Source organism: Crotalus tigris, unplaced genomic scaffold (genome assembly GCF_016545835.1).
Source record: "Crotalus tigris isolate CLP2741 ecotype Arizona unplaced genomic scaffold, ASM1654583v1 scf7180000024153.1733885, whole genome shotgun sequence".
NCBI lineage: Eukaryota > Metazoa > Chordata > Lepidosauria > Squamata > Viperidae > Crotalus > Crotalus tigris.
Window position 1 is genome coordinate 1,090,001 of NW_024100414.1, and position 16,179 is coordinate 1,106,179.

General features: G+C 44.8%; 1 protein-coding gene and 1 long non-coding RNA gene across 6 annotated transcripts in view; one reads left to right on the top strand and one right to left on the bottom strand.

Moving 5' to 3' along the window:
• The window catches only part of LOC120298821, a 35,810-nt gene extending 23,415 nt beyond the window's left edge, over nt 1–12,395 (top strand). Inside the window, exons 4-5 of the long non-coding RNA XR_005554236.1 lie at nt 10,968–11,063; nt 12,152–12,395. This is a non-coding gene — a long non-coding RNA (uncharacterized LOC120298821). The remainder of the gene's footprint in view (nt 1–10,967; nt 11,064–12,151) is intronic.
• Nucleotides 1–15,948, bottom strand: part of MAPKAP1 (MAPK associated protein 1) — a 76,435-nt gene extending 60,487 nt beyond the window's left edge. For 2 of the 5 annotated variants that reach the window (XR_005554235.1, XM_039322910.1), the window contains exons 1-4: nt 15,749–15,948; nt 7,167–7,497; nt 5,027–5,116; nt 2,178–2,329 (exon numbers count right to left, since the gene is read on the bottom strand). Coding sequence is in view for 4 of the 5 variants with exons in the window: in XM_039322910.1 (XP_039178844.1) it covers nt 2,178–2,329; nt 5,027–5,116; nt 7,167–7,425 (501 nt within the window). In the remaining variant the exon portion in view is untranslated. The remainder of the gene's footprint in view (nt 1–2,177; nt 2,330–5,026; nt 5,117–7,166; nt 7,498–15,748) is intronic. The other 3 variants (XM_039322908.1, XM_039322907.1, XM_039322909.1) reach the window with 2 other exon arrangements.
• Between the last annotated feature and the right edge of the window lie 231 nt (nt 15,949–16,179).

Consider the following 16,179-nt stretch of genomic DNA (forward strand, 5'->3'; position numbering starts at 1 on the left):
TATTTTTAACTGGCGACACTGCAGTGTATTTCCTTTCTCCATCTTTTATTGACTGTGGGGGTTTCCCCCCCCCTTTTTTTTTGGAAAGCTATTTAGTACTCACGATTGTGGGGAGGGGAAAAAAAAACATTTGTTCATAATTATCCAGACGTAAATGTGGAACGCAACTGGTACAAGAGCAGCATGCGAAAAATGTATTTAAGGTCTATCATCCCAAAATGCTGCTAAAAGCTATTAACCAGTACGTGTTAATTGCCACAGCATTCATATTAATTTTCACTTCAGGCCCGACAGTGCTGAATATTTCCCCTGATACGTTTTAAACAAAGTTTAATTTAAGCAACTGCTTCTATCAACACTTATGAAAATTAACAGCCAAGCAATTAGTACTCATGAATTATCCCTTCCCCCACTCTCATTGCTAAAAACAGTTGCTAACAAAGAAATTGTTGTTGGTTTCTTTTTCAGACAGGGGTCCATGGCCTTAGACAGCCTCAAATTCGATGGGCTCAACCCCAAAGAGTTGAAATGTCAAATTACAGCAGGCAAGTTTTATTTTTGCTGCAGGGCAGAGATTTATTATTATTATTATTATTAAATCTGAAACATTTTTCCCCCAGTTCAAAAGCTTCTGGATGTTTGATTATCTATTGTTTTCACAACCTGGGCAAGTCCTAGAAACTTTACATAGATGAACCAGGGAAGGATATCTATCAATCCCAGATATGGACAGAAAAGGAGAAATTAATTTAGGATAAGCGTCTATGAAGATTCTCGGTCATCCAGATCATGGTTATCCCAAAGGTGTTTTTTCAAAAAGCAACTGGACTTTTGTTTTCCCTTGAAGATGAAGAACTAAAAGAATCTTCTTGGATGAGATGTGAAATGTCTTCAAGGAATAACAAAAGTCCACTTGCCTTTGGGACAATTTTGGATAAGGTAACAGAGATTAAATAGTGCAACGTATGTAGAAAACGTAGCCTTGATACTATCCTTTGGAGATGCTGAACTACTAAACCCAGTATCTCAGGGGTTGCCCCAAAGAAGAGGGAGTCAAGCTATTCTCCAAAGTCCCTGAAGGCAGGACAAGACGCAACGGATGGAAACTCATCAAGGAGAGGAGCAACCTGGAACTAAGGAGAAATTTCCTGACAGGGAGGACAATTAAACAGTGGAACAACCTGCCTCCAGAAGCTGTGGATGCTCCAAGACTGGAGGTTTTCAAGAAGAGATTGGACAGCCATTTGTCTGAAATTGTATAGGGTTTGCTGCCTGAGCAGGGGGTTGGACTAGAAGACCTCCAGGGCCCCTTCCAACTTTGTTATCCTATTCTATAAATATGAGTCAGTTGCCTAGTGTCTGAAGTTTGACAATAGGATGCTGCAAAGATCATCAGTGTGAAAAATGGTCATGTACCAAATTCTTCAGTGCTGCTATTAACTTTGAATGATCACTAAATGAATTGTTTTTAAGTCAAGCATTAGGATAAATTTTTCACACCTCAGTCTGCTTGTTGGACAAGCACAGCCCCGGGCGACTAAATCTGCCCTGCTTTCAGTTCGAATTCACCACGCGATTAAAAAAAGAATCCGAGAGGTTCCGACATTAAAAACCAACCAACTCAGAATCAATATATTTTTAAGCAACTCTTTCCCTCCTCTGAGCTTTTTTCCTGGGTTTCAAATACAGCAATCGCCCTGCTTCTCATATATATACATATATGAAGAGTTGCAGTTTTTGCGAACATTCATAAATTCTTCGCCTGGGAATAGAAACGTGCCTGATTTGCATAATTAACCGAACCAATTGGGTCTCTTGGGGAAGGAATGCCTAATTGGGAAGAGATGGGGAAGTCTATTATGGGGGGGGGGAGAGAGACTTTGGGGGCCTAATTAAGCATGCTTTAAAAAAAAAATCCTACTTAATTATATATTTACTCCAGAGGCTGGGTGACTCTTGAAATCCTTTTTTTCAGATTTGGAACATGGGCTTTGATCCTCTCTTCTTCTTCTTCTTCTTTTTTTTAAAGAAAAAGCTTTAATGATAGTGGGAATGTTCGATCTCTCAACCGGCTGAGTTAAATTTTTATTTTGATGGGGAGAAAGGCGAAGAACGCTACTGAAAGTAGAGAAAGAGAGCTGGTAGTAGTTAAGCTGATCCTGTCCTGATCAACTTACCTTGCCGTCGAACTTGGAGTACTCGTTAAAAGGATTGTTCAACTGCAAAGGGCACTGTTCCAGCCGGACGGAGAGGACTGATGGCTTTGCAGGAGCGTGGGCAGGCTTCACCTTGAAGTTCTTCTTGTCAAAAAGGAGGCTCAGCTCCTCGGCTGGGGTTCAAAGACAGAGAGGAACATTACAGCATCTGACTGGCTATGGAGACCCTCAGTCAACCCAGGCCAGGGTTGCCTCAAAGGGGCCTTTCCAGAGGGCAACTGGACTATGTTTTCTCCTTGAAGAAGACATTTCGCTTCTTCTCCCAGAAGCTTCTTGGACGTGAAGTCAAGAAGTCAGAACTGAAGAAGCGTCCAGGATGGGAAGCAAAATGTCTTCCCCAAGGAAGAACCAGAGCCCAGTTGCCTTTTGAAAAAACACCGTTGAGATTGGATGCCCCCTCCAAGGCTGAAACACCCAATGGAAAGCTAGTCTATGGGGGGGGGGGGACTGGAAATTAGCTATAGTTAGGTAATACGATTATCTGGATGAGGTGGTCATTGTCACTGGTCAGTTATCCAGTCTCTAAGCAGCTACTTCATTATGGGTTAATGGCCAACGGGAGAGCTTCTGCAACGGAAACAAATTCCTTGGGTGTCTAATCACACTCGGCCAAATAAAGTCTTCTGTTCAATTCAGCTGCCGTGTTGTTGAGTTGGATGTGGAAAACTCTACACGGAGGGCGGCTAATATATAGCTGAACCTTGAAGTGGACCCCTTGAAGCCCATGGATGCTTGTGGCTTGGGGAGAGCATCCAAAATTGGAGTTTCTAATGGGGATAGGACATTTGAGAAGCTAACCATCCCTCAAGAGAAGATGGCATGTTGGAGCATCAACTCAGCCTAGGAATCAGGTGCAACTTTGTCAGGACGAGCCGGAAGGTTCTTGGGTAAGGCAAGGGTATCTTTAAAAAAAAAAAAATGAAGACAGATGAACTTAGTTGTCAAGACTTGTTGAGCTGTTGCCTATTACCATTGGTTTCTTCTCCGTACAGCCAATGTGGAATTGGAGGGGGTTTCGTGACACATCTGCTCCAGCAACGAGCTGCCCCCAAACTCAATCCATCACCATTGACAGATCCGCTTCCAAGCTACCAATCTTTTCTACCTCTGGACCTGGAGACGTCCCCAAGATTTACACGCTTATCCCTCTTGAGGATTCGAACGGATGCTCAGGCAGATTGAGTGGGGACTTCCAACACTGGAGGGATGGGGGGGGCAGGGGAACTCATTTGTTAAATGGCAGAATTAAAACTTGTCAGACTCAGGGAGATGACAGCTTAACCCAAAATATTGAGATGGAGGAGGTGCAGCTGGGCCAGCGTTACAAGAAGAGAGACACTGAGATAACTCAACAGAGCCACGGAGGAGCTGGGCTAACTCAGAAGAGGAGGACTGAATTGTCCCTACAGGTGATCCTCGATTTTCAACCACAATGGAGCCCAAAATTTCTGTGAACTGTTGTTAAGTTGGAGGACTACCTGTCTAGTCACTAAAACCATGTATGTCACAGTCTCTGAGTCAGCTATTTTACCTAATTGGAAGAGACCAGTCTGGCCTGGAACAAAAAATAAAGAAATTCATATCTAACAATGACCTTGAGACGCTACATTGAGTTATTCTTTGGGGCTTGACAGTCAGACGTTGCGTTTCATCCGTCTGGTCAAGAGCTCATTTTAACAGGCAATTTTGCTCTTTGGGAAAAGACTGCAAGATCCTGGCTTATGGTTGGTTTGGCTGGCACAGGTGCTGCCTCCATCTCTCTGCTGAATGAGGCAGCTTCCCTTGATTCAAGAGAAGTGCTGATGGGACGATTTGGGAAACTATTATAGGGCACAAAAGATCAGAAGATGGGACTTGATTTGGGGTCCTTCATCCTCTCTGAGTTTGGTTGTTTTCTTGCAGACGTTTCATTACCTGACTAGGGAACATCATCAGTGCTAGCAGGGAATGGGGCTTGCTCTCTGTTTCTATACAAATGGCCGTGAAGACTGAAAGGAGTCCGTTGTTAAGGCCAATTCCCGAATGGATCGGCTGATTTGCAAGAAATCTCATTGTGTATTCACCAAATGGATACACTTTAAAGGGATGAAACACTACCCAGATCTCTCCCTTACGTTACAGACTCACAGCTTCTCAGAATAAAAAAAAAAGGAATTTCTCTCATCGCTCCTGCTTTGTGCTCTTCAGAAGAACAGCGGCCTAATAAATAAAACAGTGGACTGCGTGCTGTGGACTAAGGCACACAACGAAATGCACATCCTTGCTATTCTTGAACCAAGATTACAAAACTAATCTGTTCAGATTAGCAGCTCATATAGGGCAGCCACGGTGCAGCTTAGGACAGAGGTGGTTCCAAAACTTGAGATAATTCTCCTTGCGGTTTTGCTTCCAGGAAAACTGGGAACAGCAGCAGCACCCGTGGCAATTTCTAAAGCTTTAACTGTTCCCAAGGATGAATCTTATCTGATCCATCAGGACAAGGACCGGGCATCCTCCAAAATCTTCCAGCTTTGACCACCTGTGGCTAGCCACGGGGGTTGGGATTACAAATCCCATCGTCCTGCCTGCTCATTAGATTTTTCTGGCTAGGGATGATGGACGCTGAAGTCCAAACGGGTGGCACACGTGGATGGAGAGCTCATGTTTTCGGTGAATTCTTTAAAAGAATATTCTTTGTTATTTATCTTTTAGCCAAGCGCTCTCTGGAATTATTCTCATTCTTTATCAGGCAAAAATGTACAGAATTAACAAGGTTATGCATGAAACAAGCCCAGAAACGAACGGTGAATAAAATAATATTTTTTTTTTACCAGAACAGGTGATATTTCTCTCTTTCCATTGCACGTTTTTGCATTTGATCTGATTTTGCCTCTCTTTCCGGAGCCGTTCAAGTCTCTGAGCTTAGAAAAAAAAAAAAAATGTATTATAATATTTAAGTTTGTCAACGAAAGTTTGCGATGAACAAAAGACATAATTAACTACCTTGCTATGAATAAAGATGTTTTATGCTGCACATCTATTGGAGGGGGGTGCGTGCAATAAAATTTTAAAGGTGGCACCCCTGAAAAGCAAATACCAACAAAAACATGAAAATGTTCTTGATTTATAATTGAAATTAGAGGATATAAAACATTAATAGAGATCATAAAGATAGTATTAACATGGAAGAGAATAATAAAATGTGAAAACTTGTGTGATTAATATGACATTTCATTATATAAATCATTAATAACGGTCTTAAAGGAATTTTAATGCACAAATGAACTGAAGTGAATATTACATTACAGGAATAAAATTACTGTTATGAATTACTCTCCCCGTTTCAAAAATTAAAGATAAATGAACTCAGACTAGACTATTAAAGTTTTAAATATAAAATCTTTTATCTAAAAAAAATCATGAAAATTATAAAATGTCAACGCTATATAAATTAGCATAGCTTTTTCTTCCCTGTGCTGGAACAGTTTATAGGTAGTAAAAATAAATGATTTGTTTCTGCGCCACATTAGTCAAATCTTAAAAAACCGAATATCATTTTTCCTCTTTACATATTTTCGAATCCACGTCCAAAACAGTCCACGCTCAAATAGGTGAAATATCAGTAACTAGGCCTTTGAAGGCACTCGGAATTATCTCTCTGCTTTTAATGTCAGATTGATTCCAGAAGACAAAGAAGAGGAGCAGTTGGATAAACTGGTTAAAACTGGTTTAAAAAACAAAAACAAAACTCTCTCTCTGAATGTACAAACTTCCAGAAAATGACCAGTTTTTGTGTTGGTGAGAAGGTGCTGTCCGAGGTCCTGATCTTATGACAGCTTGTTGTTGTTAATTGCGAAGTCGTGTCCGACCCATCGCGACCCCATGGACAATGTTCCTCCAGGTCTTCCTGTCCTCCACCATCTTCTGGAGTCCATTTAAGTTCACACCTACTGCTTCAGTGACTCCATCCAGCCATCTCATTCTCTGTCGTCCCCTTCTTCTATTGCCCTCAATCCTTTTTAAACCACCTTAATAACTGGGGCTGGAATTTCCACCCCTGGTTGTTAGGGGAAACATCATTGCACAGGGACAGCAATTTCTGGAGTCCTAGTAGTGATCATTATTGGAGGACTGCATTGTCATTAGATGAGGATTAAATCCATCCAGTTGTTGAGCCAACGAAAAACATCAGTTCAGACAAAAGGCTCTCTCTCGTTCTTCTAAAGCTGGGAGAAAGTCAGTGGAGGTCCCCATTTCATTATTTCTAATAAAGGAGAATATTTATAGCTCAGGGTTGAAATGAGGGGTCCTTGGTATTCTCTGAGCCTGGTTATTTTCTTGCGGGTGTTTTACTACCCAACTAGGCAACCTCATCAGTTCTATCGAACGTGACTTGCTCCCTCTTTATACGTAGCAGCTCTAAGCTTGGTTGTTTTTTTGCAGACGTTTCATTGCCCAACTTGGTAACATCATCAGTGCCAGAAAGGAGGGCCATTTGCTTTCTGTTTATATCCAATATAATCCTGCTCCTTTCTACCACTGATGACGTCGCCTAGTTTGGGTAATGAAACGTCTGCAAGAGAACCACCAAGCTCAGAGAGCACCAAGGGCCCCATAATCCTCCTCCTTCCCCATAAACCAACTCCCTTCTAGCACGGACGATGTTATCTAATTTGGGTCATGAAACGTCTGCAAGAAAGCAGACAAGTTCAGAAGACACCAAGGAGCCCTAATTTAGTTATTTTTTTCCCCTCCCGTAGACTGTTTATTTACTCCACCCAAAACACAGTTCCCAACAAATATGGAAACAGGTCTTTCCGTGGGGAGAAAAAAATTGCACACCCCTTGTTAGTCGATTCCTGGAGACGTCTGGAGTTGACCCAGGTATCTTATGATGCCTCCCTCTTTACATCCCAGCCTCATCCTAGGAAGACAACCCCCCCACCCCAGGATGCTCCCAGCACAACTCACCTGTATTTGAGCGCCTTCGAATGCCGAAGTCCCAGCTTGAGGTAATGTCCACGGACTGAGAATACACATAACCCTGAGGTTCGCCGTTGCCGCTGGATCCTTCCGAGCTGTCGTCCCCATTGGCCGAAGCCGGGTGGAATCTTTCCAAGTCAACGTCCTGGTCGATGAGGACCATTTCACACATCCCCGTGTCATCGCTGGTCACATGAGACTGTCGGATGTGAGCCAGGATAATAGCCGGGTTGTCCAAGAAAGCCATCCTACTGTTCCAGGTTCTGCTGCCTTCCCCTACTATCTTCTTTGATCCATGCTGAACCAACGTCTTCTCTACCTGCTGGAGGAAACACAGGATAGACGCCGGAGAGGACAAGCTTAGGAAACGACTGGGTGCCAAATGGGATTACAGGGAGTCCTTGACTCACAACCGCTCAAAGTTACAAAAAGGGACTCGTGGGCCGTCTTTCACATTTGATGACCATTGAAGCATTCCCATGATTGCGTAATCAAAATTCAGACGCTGGGCAACTGATTCCTATTGAGGATGGTTGCAGCGTCCGGGGGGGGGGATCACATGATCTCCTTTTGCGACCTGCAACAATTAAAGTCAATGGGGAAGCCAGATTATCTTAACAACCATGTTACTCATTTAACGCCCCTCAGAATGGAATGGGACAACTGGCCGCAGGACAATTGAGCAATTCAATTTAATTATGTAAAACAAATCAAAAAAATATATTTTCATTTTTGTCCTTCGCATTTCGCTTTGTCCTTCCTTTCGCCTCCTTTCTTTCATGATTCAACTCCATCATTTCTTTGATACTGGTGCAATAAGTAGTTGTTCCCCCTCTTTGCCCCACAATGACCACCCAGCGAAGTGGGCTGGGCTGAGAGGGAGGGACTGGATGGAAGTCACCCAGCTGGTTTTCATGTATAAGGTGGGACTAGAACTCACCATCTCCTGGGGATTGACCCCCAAATCACCTAGCCATCTTTCATGCCCAAGGTGGGACTAGAACTCACAGTCTCCTAGTGAGTGACCCAGAGTCACCCAGCTGGCTTTTGTGGATAAGGTGGGACTAAAATTCAGTCTCCTGGTTTCACTACACGAGATGGGCTCTTTATAACATCCAGTAGGCACGGCACATGTGTCAGCAGAGTTGACCTGCTTACAAAATCTCCTAAGAAGGGCTGCTACCCACTTAAAGAGGTGTTAGTCGTTGACTTTGTTTCTTTTTTTTTTAAATACGAAAATCTGAAGCAAAGCAAAATACTGTTGAGTTTGGCAAATGGAAATCCTCCTTTCTTCCTTGAGGTGGAATAATATTGCTGCTAATCATGGCAAAATCCTTGTCCAATCAATTCAATCGGGACCCGCCCCTGGACCAATCAAAGGCTTTTAACACGGTGCTAATTCAGGATGGACAGGAGATAAATTGAGGTCTGCCGGTGACATCTCCGGGTGATTTAAAGCTTTCCATTGGCCGCACAAGTTTTTGACATCCAGGAAATTTATTTCCTAACAAGGACACTCAATCATTGGAGACTCCCAAGTGCAGGAGAAGGGCTGTAGAAAAAAGTTTGTTCTATCAGCTTTCTTAAACTGGCCGTGCATTTTTTTGGGGAGGGGAGAAAAAAAAATGTTGGCATCGCCAATTCTTTTTCCGTGGCTTCTGCATGCATGCGTGTGTGTGCATTTATAAATATTGCACAAATTATCTGTAAGCAACCTGGACAAGTTGCATTTAATCCACTATTTAGGTCGCTGGTTTGGGCCACAATAAGATCATTTAGCGCGACTTGCTCCCTGTTTATATACAGTGCACTGATGATGTTACCTAGATGGGTAATGAAATGTCTGCAGAAAGCCACCAATTTCAGAGATCACCAAGGACCCCTCATTTCAACCCCAAGCTACATGCATTCTCTTCTACCTGTAACACATATGTAACATGATTAAGGAATCAAGAAGGGATTAGCTCATGATGTTACTGAGGACAGCTCTTCTTAAGCTTTGGTACGGCTACATGAAAATGCCCAAGTTCTTTTTTTCAATTTGACAGAAGGCTACTCTAGCCAGATAGCTGAGTTTATTAGTTAATAAAAAGCAGTTCTTGGCTACTCCATCCTAGGGCAAACTGCACAGCCAAAAGCTCTTTAAAAAAAAAAAAAAGACACTGGTCCTATGAAAAGGAAAGCAGTTTTGCTTTGCCAGAGCTAATGTATTATTATTATTATTATTATTATTATTATTATTATTATTATTATTATTAAGCTTGAAGCACCTCAAAGACCTACGGTTGAGCAACGGAGAAGCCAAATCCCAGTCCCCAAAACAAAAAACAAAAAACCCACGGCTGCCCCATCCATGCCGTCACACGAAGGCTTGGCATGTTAATTGTGTATTTATAAGATGGTTAATGGTTAGTTAATTTACCTCCCACACTATTATTGTGCTTGAAAATGATTTAATGTCTGCCGAGGGAGTTAAACAACAGGCTTAACAGCAGATGCAGAGGCCCACTTATTTATTTATTTCCCTCTTCCTGCGCTGAACCCTGTTTATAGCCCGGGAGGCTTGACAAGGATGTGGGCTTTCTTAATAGCTCCCACAACTGGGTTGGCACCCTTTCAACTTCCGCCGTAGCCAAAGAGGAAACGGACTATAATTTGTAAATAAAATCACTCCCGTGCCAGGACCTTCTGGCTAGAGAGGCAGTGGGCAAAACAACAGCAGAGAAGAATCACAGCCCGGTTGCACAATTTTGACTTTTTTGTCTGTTTTTGCAAAGAGGTTAGCGATGTCTGTTTGGGCCGATCTCAATAAAATAAAATAAAATAAAAAAATGGAAGAAGCAAGGCGGGTGTTTGTTAAGTGCCAAGTTTCTCGTCCCCTCGCATCTGCTAGGCCCCCTGCTACCACGCCGGGCTTTGTTCGTTTTTCTTTTTAAATGATTTTGAAATTTAAACATGCCCACGTGACTGACGAGCGTTCGCTTAGTGTCCGCTCAAAGTTACAGCAGCACTGGGGAAAAAAAAAAGGGACTTTACAATCGTTTTTCACACTTCATGACCGTGGGTCACGTGATCCAAACTCAGACGTTTGACAACTGGTTCATATTTACGACGGTTGTGGTGTCCCGGGAGGGATCACGTGACGCCCTTTTCCGACCTTCGGACGAGCTAAGTCAATGGGGAAGAAGCTGGATTCATTTAACAACCGTGGGACCAATTTAACAACTGCAGTGATCCCTTAACAACTGATCTCTGTGCCAAAATGCATGCTACATCTGGCAAAACAGCAGCGTGAAAGCAGCCAGAATCACAAAATACACTTTGCATGTGGAAACGAGGCACCGCAAAGGAAGTTCCTGGGAAGCGAATCCATTCCTAGCAACCTCGTCCCAAACCACCTTATTATATGGTGGGGCTTACAGGAAGACTCAAGAGAGAACGCTTCCTGATTACCGAGAGTAAATTGGAACCTGAAAAATAATCTCTATTTTCCTTACTGGGCTCTCAAAATTACAGCCCGCGGTTCCTCAGGTTCAGAGCCAGGGAAAAATGATTACTGTAAGTGAGCTGTGTCTCCCAAATCATTAATAAAGAAGGGAGTCCCAGTGCATCTTAAGGAGAGGGGGAAAAAAAGATTTTTCCCCCTCCTACAGATAGATATCGCTTTAGAGAGATGAGTGATGTTAGCAAGGAAGGGATTGTGTGTGGGGGGGGGGAGGAAATCACAGTTTTTGCAAGAATACATCAAGAGTTTGTCAGCTGCAGCTTTTTTTTTTTTTCCCCCTGCAGTTGTCGGAGTGCTGGTTACTGAAGGCTCCTGTCTGAGGCAGGACTGCACGGTTTGGAGCCCAGTGTTTCCTGAAGGCCAGCTCTTTCGAGCAAAAGGTGATTTCTCTGCTGTTCACACCATTCATATATTGCCATGTGTCAATCCCCGTGGACTTGACACCCGAAGAGAGGCAAAGGATGGGAGGAGAAAGGTGGTTTCCTTTTGGGGTAACTGAAAAACATCATCACTGGGAAACAGATTCGGGAATTAAGCAGGGATGCTTGCAGGCAGACACATTGGGGGGAGGAGGAGGAGGGGAAGAGGAGGAAGAGAAAGAGGAAGAAGAAGAAGAAGAGGAGGAGGAGGAAAATGAAGAAGAAGAAGAAGAAGAGGAGGAGGAGGAGGAAGAGGAGGAAGAAGAAGAAGAAGAAAAAGAAGAAGAAAAAGAAGAAGAAGAGGAGGAGGAGGAGGAGGAGGAAGAGGAGAAGGAGGAGGAAAGGAGGAGAAGGAGGAGGAGAGGAGGAGGAAGAGGAAGAAGAAGAGAAGGAGGAGGAGGAGGAGGAGGAGAAGGAAGAAGAGAGAAGGAGGAGGAGGAGAAGGAGGAGATGAAGAGGAAGAAGAGGAGGAGGAGGAAGAGGAAGAAGAGAGGATGAGGAGGAGGAGGAGGAAGAGAGGAGGATGAGGAGGATTGGATATGGAGAGAGGTGATCATGTTCCTGCTGAGGCTGGACTTCTCTCTTATCCGTATCTTGTCTGGAGAAAAAAGCTCCCCTTAAGAGAAGGCAGAATTACTCTCCCTGAATATTTTAAGCAAATAAGTATGGGGGGGGGGAGGAGGAAGGGAAGAAACCACCACACTTATAAATTAGGCCAACAAATCTAGTTTCCTCGACTCCTGCCTGCAAAGAGCATTCTATCAATACAGCGAAATGCTAATCTCCTAATTAACAAGCTAATTAGGTAATTATGCCTTTGCAGAGGGACGCCTAAATGAAATATGACAACATGGTCATCTCTTTATATGGCACCTGTGGGCCTTTTCAGCTGTCACCGCAAAGAGGGTAACATCAATTGGAACAGATGACAAAGTGATGTCATTTTTCATTCCAATATTTCTCGGAAAAATACAGGAGAGGAGCGTGGTTTTATGTTGTTGTTTTTGTTTTGTTTCGTTTTAAAATGCAGTCTCTTTTTCTTGATTCAGCCGCATTTGAGGTCTCTCGCTTCCTTCTTGGGAACCAGACTTTGTGATTTAACACTGACCAGGTTCGTACGCTGTGTTACTCCGCCACATTTGACTGTGATGTACTAAAAAAATAAATAAAACATTGATGGTCTAGTTCAGGGGTAGGCAACCCTGGCTCTTTTATGACGTGTGTGTTTCAGTATGAATCCTGCCTGTATAAGTTAAGTGGATATTCCAAAATAAATGGATTAATTAAAAACGGTTTCCCCGTGGACTCGTGTTTGATTCCAGACCAAGGGGCTGATCTCTGTTCCTCGTCCGGGAGAAGGAACCCATTTTCCGTGGCCAGTGTGGCTACACACCAAAGGCGCATGGAATGCTGTTGTACTGAACTGAAAACCAGGCTAATTTGCATAGGAAAATTCATATCATCGCTGATGGAACGAGATTAACTTTTAGCGGAACTTTTTTCCCCCCTTCTGGTTTTGGTGCAGAACAAGTTGCGTCCTTAGAGTCAGCGACCAATTCACCTGATCAACAGGCAGTCAATTTAAAATAATGGACCAGGAAAACTGCAACAGCCCGGGTCGCCTAGATTTAGACGCTGGACTAGTCAATTGCTCCTCTGTGCAACTGAAAAAGCAATGGGAACACTCCAGATTCAGCATAAAGAGGTTCTCCTTCAGAGTTGAAGACTGGAAAGCATAAGTGGGCGGAAAAGGAAATCAAGTTTGAAATCATTTATTTACAATTCCAACTCTGACCGTGGTTTCTCAGCAACCACGTAGCAGCCATGGAAGAAAACAGAGCCGAGAAAGCAATGTTATGCCACAAGATCAAACGCGGTTTTGTTTCGGCGGTGGTGGTTTTTTTCCACATACATTACGCCACAATACCGAATGAGGTTACCAACAGCCGTGTGGATAAATTGCGTGACCTCGTGGCGATCCGTTCCTATCGCCAGAAATCTTGAGTGCGACAACCATTGTTTGCATCTGATCTGCACCAATAATTTTATTTGGCGTGAATTTGGCCATTTCACTGCGAGAGGCTCACAGCATCTTTTTCAGCCAGGATCTCCAATGTTGGCAACTTGAAGACGTCAACTCCCAGAATTCCTCAGCCACCCATTCTTATCTGGGGACTCCAATTCTACAGCCTTCTAACCCTATTCCAAAACAACAGCAATAAGGACAGGCTTTGCCTCGCTTTAAAGAGGGATAAATGAGGATAGGAAGGTACTGTAGGGTAAACTCACATATTACCTAGAGCAGTGGTGGCGAATCTATAGCACGGGTGCCAGAGGCAGCACTCAGAGCCCTCTGTGGGCATGCGTGCCATCGCCCCAGTCCTAGGCCTTCAGCTGGGTTCTATAAAACCTTTTTGCTTTAGGCCTGTGCCGCCGTGTGCAAAAAAAAAAAAAAAAGGTTCAATCAAACAATTTCAACTTCTCGCAGGGAAAAAAAAATCTTGCAAAGTTGGAATTGATTGAACTTTTTAGTCTCACCCAGTCTGCCGTTACCACTGCAGCCATGCCCAGCCAATGGGCCACACCCACCCGGCACTTGACGATGCATGTGGGTTTTGGGTTGCAGTTTGGGCACTCGGTCTCTAAAAGGTTCGCCATCACTGATCTAGAGCAAATCACAGCTCAGTGCAAGGTGAAAACGCAGAGTAAGACCGTCTCAGCATTGTGGGACAACAACAGGAGGAACTGACTTCTCCTATTCAAAATCTAGAAATATTAAAGCAATAAAAAGTTGATACCAAGATCAAAACTCATGAACACATCGCTACATTATGGTGATGAGTGGACTGAGAAGACATCTGAATTAGCTGGGATGCTTCACCCTATTTTTTTGAAAATACATTTAACTCAATTTCAAGGCCGTCCAACTCCTTAAGAACTCTGGGTGGATTGCAGTTAATAACAGAAAAACAATATAGACAGGAAGAAAAAAAAAATCAAAACCAACAAAAAGATGACTCACAGCCAATAAAAAAAAAATCAAACCCCAAAACACAGAGAGTCTGCAATCAACCAAGAAAACAATCAATTTTTAAAAATTATTTTATGAACATCACTAGGGTTTGAGCTGCATGAAGCTTTGAATGAAATGTCATTCCAGAGAGCTACTACCACAACAGAGAAGGCATGCTCCTATATCTTGGAAAATGACAGGGTTGGGTTAGTTCGTATAACATGTTAAGATGTAACTCATGCTGCTACCCCCAAGATATGGGTATGTCTAGTTTAATGAGAGCAGTCTTCCAATATCTCAGGGGCTGCCCCAAAGAAGAGGGAGTCAAGCTATTCTCCAAAGCACCAGAAGGCAGGACAATAAGCAACGGATGGAAACTCATCAAGAAGAGAAGCAACCTAGAACTAAGAAGAAATTTCTTGACTGTTAGAACAATTAATCACTGGAAGCTCAGGAGGCAGCAAAATGGGATAATAATAATAATAATAATAATAATAATAATAATAATAATAATAATAATAATAATAAAGCAGCTGCAAGGGACCTTGGCGGTCATCTAGTCCAACCCCCTGCCCAGGCAGGAGACCCTATTCCATTTCAGACAAAGGGCTGTCCAATCTCTCTTCTTAAAAACTTCCAGTGTTGGAGCATTCACAGCTTCTGGAGGCAAGCTGTTTCCCTGATTAATTGTTCTAACTGTTAGGTTTTACTAGTTCATATTTCTTGCACCCCAAATACACAACAACACATTAGCATATTGGCTCCTCCCCCTTTCACTTATTTTGCATTCCTAGGGAAGTAAACAACTACCAGCAGAACTGGAAAAGGAGCCCATTTTCCTTGGAGGGGGGAGAAAAGGCAGGGGACGGGACTGACAGCCCAATAAGCAGAGGCAGAGCCCCTCGGGGTCAAAGGGCAGCCTCGGAGGGCTGTGTGTCAAAGGGCAACTCTTGGAAGTAAAGCAACTGCCCGGAATCAAGTCCTCCCTTCCTCCATCCCTGCAAACAAGGGCAGTCCGGAGCATAGGACTCCTTTGACAACTTACGGACTTCAACTCCCAGCATTCCTCAGCCAGGCCTGCTGGGACAAGAAAGGGACCTGCTGTCTCAGGAATGCTGGGAGTTGAAGTCCACAGCTGGTCAAAGGGGTCGTAGTTGGCCACTCTTCATCTGGGAGTGGGAACTGCTGCCTCCTGCGACAGTATGGGAAGGGGGGGAGGCTGGGGGGGCAGGATCAAGGTTGGGGGGGGTCTATGGGGAGGGGAAAAATTTGGGGACGGGGAAAAAGAGACCCCCCATGCTTGGGAAAGGGGAGACTGTCCCCAAGATCAGAGCAACGATGGGGGCTGGGCTCAGCAGGCAGAGACTCCCAAAGGTGGGGGGTGGGTGGGATGGGGGTGGGGCCCCTCTGCACCCCCCCAGCCCCTCCCAACGTCTCTCCCCTCCTCCCCTCCCCTCCCCATCAGGGCGCTTCCTCCTTTCATGGCTTCCCCGGCCCCATCGAGGCCTCGTCCCGCTTCCTCCGGGCCCGCAAGGCCAGAGGCCGCGCCTGATGGGACCTGGAGTCCAGCAGCGGGAAGGAGGAGGGGGATCCCCCCCCCACCAGGCAGAGGCCAGGCCCGATCTGGACTTACGGGCCGGGCGGGCGCCGCCGTCGCTGGACCGTCCCTGCGGGGCGGCGAAGGCAGGCGTGGCGCTGGGGTCGGGGATCGCGTGGGCGGAGGGTCGCCGGGAGACCCCCACGGGCAGAGCGGCGCGGCTCAGCCACGGAGGCGCCGACCCGGAAGTAGTAGTGCCGCCATTCGGAAGCGGCCGGAAACCGGGGGAAAGCGGGCCGCCGGCCGGGCTGTGGGCGCATGCGCTTCGCGGAGGGCGAGGCAGGAAAAAACAGAGGGGCGGCCATAAGGCGCCGTCTGCCTAGGTAGGCGAGGTGGCGGCAGGCGCGGGAGAGGTCTGCCGGGTCCTAGCGCCCTCCGTTGCTTTTGAGATTCAAACCTATTTTGGAAGGGCGGGAAGGAGGAACGTGCAGAATGCATGGAGCATGCCTGGGTCATCATATTCAGGG